The sequence below is a fragment of the Cynocephalus volans genome, chromosome X (assembly GCF_027409185.1).
Source record: "Cynocephalus volans isolate mCynVol1 chromosome X, mCynVol1.pri, whole genome shotgun sequence".
NCBI classification, from domain to species: Eukaryota; Metazoa; Chordata; class Mammalia; order Dermoptera; family Cynocephalidae; genus Cynocephalus; species Cynocephalus volans.
In genome coordinates, this window is record NC_084478.1 from 65,029,580 (window position 1) to 65,038,937 (window position 9,358).

A 9,358-nucleotide genomic window follows, 5' to 3' on the forward strand; every position below is an offset into this window, starting at 1 on the left:
AGGGTTAAGATCCCCTTCCCGGTCATCTTTTAAAAAAAAAAAAAGAAAAGAAACTGCTACAGAGTAGCTCCCGCGCGCTCACGCACTGACCCATGCAATTTCCTTATTCTCACGTTCACGCCCCCAGCCGGAGTTTCGCTTCGCACACGCGTAAAATGGGCACCGTCGTGCTCGTTGCATCTTGGGAAATGTGGTCCACAGGCACCACGACCTCCGCGATCCAGGGAGGAAGGGAGGGAGGGAGGGAGGGAGGAAGGGAGGGCGGGGTTAGTCGCTCTTGGCCTTGGAACAAAAGAACAAAGAAGCAGTTCTTGTGCGTCGCGGTGTTTCAGCCATGCAGTGCGTGAGTTCAGCCACGTTGGTCGTGCCTGTCGCATGCTGAGAACGGCAGTCAGTGTGACCCCGCTACACAAGATGTTGGGACCCACGTTGTAAGTTCGGATAGGGTCCGGGCCTCGCCAGAATCTCTCCGTTTCACGATACCAAGCTTGCCACGCTGTGATGACCTTTAGGCATGCACGACAGGCATCTGGGTCAACTGCGAACACAAACTGAAGCCGTACCACTTCTCACCGGTTTGCTCTCTCTTCGAGGCTCAGGCTGCTCGCGGACCAACCTCCTTCCCCTGCTTCTCTCCGCTCCGAAAGCTGAGGTAGGCCCTTGGGCGAGGAGGACGTGGACCCCGGCCGAGACTCAAGGCACGCCTGCTCTGTCCCGCCGGGGAGGCAAGTCCTCTCTAGGCTCTGCAGCTGCGTAGTCCGGGCGCCAAGGTTTGTCTGCAGAAGGGGACCAGTATGCGGGGTGGGCAGAGGGCGAAGGGGGCATGGGGCCCAGCAGTCCAGATATCCGCGGTGCTGCCTTGAGGGGGATTGGTGGTCGCAGTGAGGCATGGTCTTTGAGGTATTGATGAGGAGGGACGGAGGGTGTGGTCAGAGGGCTGTTAATGGGAAATTGGGTGGACCGCGAGGGTAATATAGAGGTCTGATGGGTGTTACTGGGGAATCAGCAGGGGGAAATAGGAGTGTTCATGGGGGCCGGTAGGGTGTGTTCACTGATTGATTAATGAGGGAGTGGTAGAGAGGGTAAGTAGAAGATAATGGGAGGCAGATGGGGTATGATATTCACCGAGTTAATGGAGAGCAATGAGGCATAGTCAACGAAAGGGTAGTGGTGAGACTGTGGAGGGAATAGCAGAGACGGGTGGGGGTCGTGATCAAGGGACTAATGGGGGCAATGGTGAAAGAAGAGGTCATGAGAGGCTGGTGGGGTACTATAGTCAAAGAATTAATAGTGGGCAACTGTGACATGACCATCGAGAAATTATTGGGGACAGAGTGAACAAAGCGGGTAATGGTAAGCTGGTGGGGTGTGCTCATGGAGTTATTGGTCAGCAGAGGTCGGGGTGCGCTGTGAGGGAGAATGGGGACCTGATGTGTGATCATCAGGGAGTAATGTGAGTGTGTGTTAATGAAGGGGCTACAGGGGGCTAGTGGTGTGGTCTGTGAGGGGTCAATTGTAGGGCTGAGTTATCAGGAGCTGATAAATCGGTAATTGAGAGCTTAATGGGGAGCTAATAGGCCATGGTCCTCCAGGCGTTAATAGAGGTTGGTAAGGGTGTAGTAATGAAGGGATTACTGGGGACCTAATCATTTAAGGGATTAATGGAGAATGGAGCAGACAGAGAGAGATTAAGGGGGTGGGAGGGACTATTAGAATAATAAAGGCAAAAAGCAAGGGATTAATGGGGGGCTAAGAGGACTGCATGAATCTAAGGGCAATAGGGACAACTGGGGAGATGGTCATAATGGGGATGAGGTGGGCAGAGAGGGGTTAATTGTGAGAGTCACGGGGTTTAATGTATGGGCTGTGGGTGACAGTGATGGGAAGGGCACAGGATCACTAGTGGGTCATCTGTGAGATAAGTGTTGGGTTTGTGGGGTCTTTTTTGGGAAATGTGGGGGTCTGTGTGATGAGCGATGGAGCCTGAGAGGTCAGTGACAGGGCCATTCAGGCCCTCTGAGGTCAGTGGGGTCAGTGTCTGGCCTTCGGTCTTCCCGTCTGCTGAAAGAGCTGTCATGTGGGTCAGAGGAGTCCAGTTTGGTTTGTGTGCTTCTCTCCACCCTACAGAGGTAGGTGTAGCCCACTCATCTGGTAACTGAGACAGGGAGGCAACAGCTGTCGGCAGGTCCCTGGGCAGTGTGTGAGATGGGACGGACATCAAAGGACAAGCGGGATGTCTACTACCGCCTGGCCAAGGAAAATGGCTGGCGTGCCCGCAGCGCCTTCAAGCTGCTACAACTCGATGAGGAATTCCACCTCTTCCAAGGTCCCTCACTGGCGGGCGAGTCACTGGGGCTGAGGGGCGGGCACAGGGGATGGACCAGTGGGCTGGGTCTGCAGAGCTCCCTGTGGGAGGTAGGCTGGCTTGGAGGGTCTCCAGGGCACAGAGACAGGCAGGAAGATGGGCAGAATACCCAAGAGGAGTTGGGCACCTGGATAGTGGAGAGCTGTGGGTGCTCCCCAGAGAAGTGGGATGAACTTTTCAGAGTCCCCAGATTGGAGTGGTGGGTGCAGCTGACCAGTACACTTTCACTGTGTGTGCCCAGGTGTGACACGGGCAGTTGACCTGTGTGCAGCCCCAGGCAGCTGGAGCCAGGTGCTGAGCCAGAAGATTGGGTGAGTATGGGGGTCCCAGGTGGGGGGCCTAGAAGAGTGGGCTGAGTACAGGGGGCCCAGGAATGAAACTGGGCTGACATGGGCCATTTGTCCACAGGGGTCAGGGGTCCGGCCATGTGGTGGCTGTGGACCTGCAGGCTATGGCTCCACTACCAGGTGTGTTACAGATCCAGGGGGATATCACCCAGGTGAGAGCATGGCTGAGGGTGTTGGGGTGTACCCTGGGTGAAGGACCCCCATGGGGGCTATGGAAAGTGGAAGAGAGAACAATAGAAACAGAGAGAGAAAGAGAAACTGAGAAAGACAAAGATAGAGAAAGTAACAGTGGGGAAACAGAGCCAGCAGGTCGTAATCGCAAAGAGACAGCAAAAAATGATGAAACTGGGCTCCCAGAGATGGAGCGTGGTCTTAGATGGGCAAAGTCTGAGAATTTGGCTGACCCAGAGGCTGTGGGGCCAGGGCCGTGGGCAGGTGGGGTTCGAGGGCAGCAGCAGGGGCCCTAGGGCCACTCATCCTCCCTCTCTCCATAGCTGTCCACTGCCAAAGAGATCATCCAGCACTTTGAGGGCTGCCCCGCGGACCTAGTGGTGTGCGACGGGGCTCCCGATGGTAAACAGAAGAGGGGTGGGAGGCCAGGCGGGGCTACTGTGTGTGTCCTTCTCTGTATCTCCCACCTCAGTTGACTTCTTCCGCCTCTTCAGTTACTCCCTGCCTCTCTCCTCTGCTCTCAGCTTTCCTCCACATCTGACAACTTCTCCCCACCTCTACCGCCTGCTCTCTGCCTCTGTCTTCTCCCTCACCCTTTCAGTTTTGTGCCTGTTGTCCATCCTTCCCTCTTCTTGTCTCTCTACAACTGTCTGGTTCCATCCTACTGTTCATTGATTTTTCTCAGTCAGTCAGCCAGCCATTCGACAAGACATTTACTGAGCACCAGTTGTGTTGGGAAAACATTCCTGAATACGGTTCCACTAATCGCTGACCTCATGGAGCTGATGTTCTAGTGGGAGCAGATGGAAAAGAAAATAAATGATTGCACCATGTAGCATGTTAAAAGGTGATATGTACCAAAGGGAAATCAGTGAAACAGGGAAGGAGATGGGGAGAACCCACTGAGATTTTAAATAAAGTAGACAGGGAAGGCCTCACTAACTTCACAGCAGAGACCTAACGGAGGTGAGAAAGTGAGCCATGGGTATGCCTAGAGGAGGAATAATCCAGGCAAAGTTTGAGCCTGGGCAAAGACCCTGAGGCAGGAAGTTGCTTGGTATGTATGAAGAACAGCGAGGAGATCAGTGTGGTTGGAACAGAGTGAGAAGATGCATGGTAGGAAGTGAAGGCAGAGAGGTGACAGGAGACAGGTCCTGTAGGGCCTCTGGGCCATGGTGAGGATGTTGGCTTTTTCACTGAGACAAGAGCTCGGAGCAAACCATGAAAGGACTGTGAGCAGAGGAGGGCTGTGCCTGGCTCAGGTTGTGAAACGTTCCGTGGTGCTGCTGTGAGCAGGCAAGGGCGGAAGCAGGGCCCAGAGAGCAGGAGGCCACCACAGTAGCCCAGGCAAGCGATGGTGGTGGTAGCAGTAATGGGGAGCAGAGGGTCAGTTCAGGAGATCTTTTGAAAGTAGAGCTTGAAGGGACTCACTAATGGCTGAATGTGGGTGTGAGGGGGAGTCAAAAGTCACTAAGGTCTGTGGCCTGAACAACACAAGGATAAGATGAGATGGGGAAGATGGTGGGAGGACCAGATTTGGCAAGGCAGGTCGGGAATCTGGTTTTGGACATCCTGGAGAGGTGGCATCCAATCTGTGAATCTAGAGTTGAGAAAAACAGTCTGGGCTGGAGGTGGAAATGATAATGATGCTTGAGCGTGAGGTTGTTTTGAGAGTTAAAATGAGTCCCTAAGGGTTAGGAGCTCAGAATATGCATCCAGTTGTCAGAGAATCATTTGCATCCAGAATCTTAGCAGTAAGAGAGCCTGGAGATGTTGTTTTTGGCTTTCTAATCTTTCTGGCACAACAGGATGCATAATAGGACTGGGTGTTCCCCTAACGCTGTTCCTCTTGCCGCAGTAACTGGCCTCCATGATGTGGATGAGTATATGCAGGCCCAGCTCCTCCTAGCCGTGAGTAACTCTGGCTGCCCCCACCCTACTTTGGCCCCTTCCTGGCAGTTTCCTCCTCATCCTTAGCCGTCTGTCCTGCCCCCAGGCTCTGAACATTACCACACATGTCTTGAAGCCAGGGGGCTGCTTTGTGGCCAAGGTAAGTCTTGGGCCACCTGGTGGAGTGTAGAGAGTGGTCCCTGAGGGCTGCCCTCACGCCTCCATCTTTGCCTCCCTACCTTGCAGATCTTTCGAGGCCGGGATGTGACGCTGCTCTACAGCCAGCTGCGGGTCTTCTTCTCCAGTGTGCTCTGTGCCAAGCCCAGGAGCAGCCGGAATTCCAGCATTGGTCAGTGGGGTAGTGGGACTGGGCAGGCAGAGGGGGATCTCGGGGACACAGCCTTCACGGGGGAATGTGGCAGTCACGCCTCACTCTAGACTCCCCCCACAGAGGCCTTCGCTGTCTGTCAGGGTTATGACCCCCCTGAGGGCTTCATGCCAGACCTGATGAAACCTCTGCTGGACCACTCTTACGGTGAGAGCCACGTGGACCCGACCCTGGGGAAAGAAACTCTGCCACCTTATGCAATGTCTTGTGAGGGCCCTTGGTCTCACCCCTTGCTAGAGACTCTGTCCCCTTAGGGAAATTCTATCCCAAGAGGATCCTCAGACCTACCCTCTGATGAAAATTCCACCCTCTTGGGGATATTTTGTCCCAGAGGGATCTTCAGCCCAGGCAGTCCCCTAGTGGTAAGTTTTGGACCTGGTGGAAATTCTGTCCCAGGAGGCTCCTGAGCCCTGTCCCAGGGGAGGCTCCACCTGCCTGAGGAAATTCTATCCTGGGATGGCTCTCAGTGATGCCCCCATGTGGAAGCCTCACCCCTGTGTGGAACTTGTGCCCCATGAGGGTCTTTAGCCTCATCCCTAGTGGGAAAAGATAAAGAGCCTGCCCTGGTGGAGATCACATCTGAGTGAGGCAAGGTCCAGGCAGTATATAGAGGATGTTAGGTGGGCATAAGTGTGGTGAAAAAACAGAACAGGGCCGATGCTTTAGAAGGGCTGGCTCTGGATGAAGGATTTCTGGTGGAGGGTGAGAGAGTAGCTGGTGGATATGTGGGGAGGCCTTGGCACCCATGCCCCAGGCATCCCAGCCCTGTCCCTCAGTCTTCTCTCTCCCTGTTTCTAAGATCCAGATTTCAACCAACTGGATGGTCCCACCCGCATCATTGTGCCTTTTGTGACCTGTGGGGACCTGAGCTCCTATGATTCAGACCGCAGTTACCCACTGGATGTGAGTGCCGGCCAACACTGGGCGGGTGAGGGGAGGCTATTCTAGATTCCCAGGTCCTCCCTATCTCTCCACCTCTTGTGTCCCTGCAGCTAGAGGACGGCTCAGAGTATAAGTACACTCCGCCCACGCAGCCCCCCATCTCGCCGCCGTACCAGGAAGCCTGCAAGTTGAAGAAGAAAGGGCGGCTGGCCAAGGAGATCCGCCCCCAGGGCTGCCCCATCAGCAGAGTGGACACGTTGCCACAGCCTCTGGCCGCCCCTCAGCACCACACCCTGCTGGCCCCTGAGGTCTGGAAACGTGGCTCTGAGCCTGCATTGACCTCTCCCCAGTGTGCCTCTTTCTGCCCGCAAATCACACATGTTTCTGGAGCCAAAATTCTCTCTCCTGCCTCCCAATAGCTATAAAAATCAATGGGTAAAACCAAGCATAATGAATGGAAACATTTAGCTGTATATCTGAATCCCTTTTCTTTTTCTTGGGTAGATGGAGGTCAGTGAAATGAATTGTTCACCTTAACACATTAAAGTAAGTTTGCTTTTTTATCTAAGAGTTTGAGTAAAGGGCACCTTGAAGAAAAAGTTCAATAAAATTTTACCTTTGAAATTTTTTCTGATAAGATTTCTTAGCTGATAAGATTTCAATCAACAGACCTTTACTAAGCGTCTGTTATTGTATGCCAGGAACTGCTTTAAGCTATTTACATATTGAGCACATACTGTGCAGGGAACAAAACAGCCCTCACAGAGCTTCTAGTTTGCGAAAGAGGTAATAAAGAAGAAACCAGTCTATAAATGCAGGACTTTCCACATATACACACTATTCGGTGGGCCCTCTGTATTCACAAGTCCTGCATCAATGGATTCAGCCAACCACGGATTGAAAATAGTTGCCAAAAAAATTAAAAATAACAATACCACAATAGAAAATAATACAGAATTTAAAACAGTACAATATAACAACTGTTTACATAGCATTTACATTGTATCAGATATTGTAAGTACAGGTTGAGTATCCCAAATCCAAAAATCCAAATTGCTACAAAATCTAAAACTTTGAACCCAGACATAACGCTCAAAGAAAATGTTCATTGTAGCATTTCAAATAAGTATACGGGAGGATGTGCATAGGTTATATGCGAATAGTATGCCATCTTATATAAGGGACTTGAGCATCTGCAGATTTTGGTATCCTCAGGAATCCTGGAACCAGTCACCTGCAGATGCCAAGAGATGACTGTATATAGCTTGCATTTCACTATATACATATATCTTGTAGTTTATATAATATGTAAAAGTAATAAGGGATATAAAAAATAGAAGTAAAGCAGGGTAAGAGAATGAGGAATTCTACAGATGGTAGTTTGCAGTTTTTTAAAGTCATGGAAGGCCTCACTGAGGTAATGTTTGAGCAAAAACCTGAAGGAGCTGAGGGAAGGAATCCATGTGTTTGTTTATCTAGGAGACGAGCATTCCAGCTGGAGGAAATAGCAAAGTTCCAGAGGTGGAGTTGTGCTGGTGTGGTAGGAAGCAGCAAGGGGGCAGTTTATCCATAGCAGAATGAGCTAAAGCCATAACGTTAGAGGATGTCTCTTTCTGATGGTGGCCTAGCAGGTTATTCGGACTAAATCTTCCATTAAAAAAAGACAACTTAAAAAATTGAAACAGCAAATCACAGTGGGAAAAGATATTTACAATCCCTATATATAGTACCTTTTTTTTTTTTTTGCAGGGAGGCAGCTGGCCAGAATGGAGGTCTGAACCCTTGACCTTGGTGTTATCAGCACCATGCTTTCCCAAGTGAGCTAAACAGCCAGCCCAGTACCCTTAAGATTTAAAAGGTCCTATAAATCAATAAGGAAGCAAAAATATGAGAGTGGCCAGTAAGCACATGAAAAGCTGCTCATCAGGGAAATGCAAGCTAAAATTTAAAAGATTGGTAATACTAAGTGTTTGGAAGGATATGCAACAATTAGAACCCTCATACATGCTGCTGGGAATGTAAAATAGTGCAGCCACTGTAGAAAACTGTTAGGCATTATCTTCTAAAGCTGTATGTATGTTGATTCGACTCCTAAGAAATGAGTACTAGAATGTTCTTAGCAGCACTATTTGTAGTGCCTCCATTAAGTTGTGGTATATTCACAGTGGATAACTACACAGCAATGAGAATGAACGTCCTACAATTATACAAAATAACACCTTATAGTTAACTCATTAAACCGAACATATATGTTTTATGCATTTTTCTGTATGCTATGGTTCACAATAAAAGTAGGGAAAAAATCACAAAACTGTTAGCAGCTTAGGGAACAATGATTATAGTAGAAGAAAGTGGGGAAATATATTTTTGTTTAAAGCTTTCTTTTTCCCTAAATGTCCATCATCGGATGACTGGGTAAGGAAATATGATATATTTATACAATGGAATACTACTCCGCCATAAGAAAGGAAATACTGCCTTTCGCAGCAACATGGATGAACTTAGAGAAAGTTATGTTAAGTGAAATCAGCCAGGCACAGAAAGAGAAATATTGCATGTGCTCAGTCATAAGTGGGAGCTAAAAACATAAAGATATAACAATCACAATAATACGTTGAACTTTCAAAAGAAGATAACTGCAGTTACCAGAGGTGGGAGGGGGGAAGGGGAGGAATTGGTAAAGGGCTGCAAAAATCAATTACATTGTGTAATGAAGAATATACTGATTATCCTGATTAGAACATCGCATATTGCACACAGGTATTGATATTCAATGTTGTACCCCGCAGATACGTACAATCAACTGTGTTCCAATAAATAAATAAAATGGGGTCCAGATGAAATAAAGGAACAGTGACATTAAGGGAAAAAAAAAAAACTTTTTCTTTTTTTTCTTTGACCTCAGTTAGCTGGCAACTTGATACAACTCAGAATCCACTCTCTGTCAGGAAAACCAGAACTTGAGTTGATGAACTTGTTTTCAAGTATCTTCTCATCGATGGGGCCTGAACAGACAAGCCTTGGGTAGGAACCTGCAACAACCACTGCAAAGACAACAAGGAAAGGAACACAGAAGTCTGAATTCTTGAGTGAGAACTTCTCTGAACTTCTCCAGGGGTGTCCTGATTATGTCCAGAATTTTCCCTGAAAACAGGGGAATCCATGAACTCGGAGGAAAATGTTACGTCTTTATTTTCACTAATATAACTTAAGTTTAGCTTTAACTCCCAGTTATGAATGCTGGCAACAAATTACAATAGTAAAAGCAATACCTCCGATTTTCCCACCAGGACAAACCAGTTACTTTATATGTTA

At 49.2% G+C, this 9,358-nt stretch overlaps 1 protein-coding gene across 6 annotated transcripts; it reads left to right on the forward strand.

The window, feature by feature from the left end:
• The first annotated feature begins 324 nt into the window (after positions 1–324).
• Positions 325–9,104, forward strand: FTSJ1 (FtsJ RNA 2'-O-methyltransferase 1). Of its 6 annotated transcripts, none has more exons than XM_063083603.1 (13): positions 325–770; positions 2,128–2,326; positions 2,607–2,676; positions 2,774–2,864; positions 3,207–3,285; positions 4,742–4,794; positions 4,880–4,933; positions 5,020–5,122; positions 5,225–5,308; positions 5,961–6,064; positions 6,154–6,351; positions 6,548–6,589; positions 8,949–9,104. In XM_063083603.1, exons 2-12 carry the CDS (start codon positions 2,206–2,208, stop codon positions 6,578–6,580), a joined length of 990 nt encoding a protein of 329 aa, XP_062939673.1. In that variant the 5' UTR covers positions 325–770; positions 2,128–2,205; the 3' UTR covers positions 6,581–6,589; positions 8,949–9,104. The 6 variants fall into 6 exon arrangements, with proteins under 6 accessions (XP_062939673.1, XP_062939674.1, XP_062939669.1 ...); XM_063083604.1 differs by having other exon boundaries at positions 5,967–6,064; XM_063083599.1 differs by lacking the exon at positions 8,949–9,104 and having other exon boundaries at positions 325–431; positions 594–770; positions 6,154–6,624.
• Positions 9,105–9,358: the final 254 nt, after the last annotated feature.

Coding starts and splice junctions, on each gene's coding strand:
- FTSJ1 (XM_063083600.1), top strand. CDS start 2,206: ATGGGACGGACATCAAAGGACAAGCGGGATGTCTACTACCGCCTGGCC. Junction 2,327..2,606: donor GGAATTCCACCTCTTCCAAG/GTCCCTCACTGG, acceptor GTGTGTGCCCAG/GTGTGACACGGGCAGTTGAC. Junction 2,865..3,206: donor TCCAGGGGGATATCACCCAG/GTGAGAGCATGG, acceptor CTCTCTCCATAG/CTGTCCACTGCCAAAGAGAT.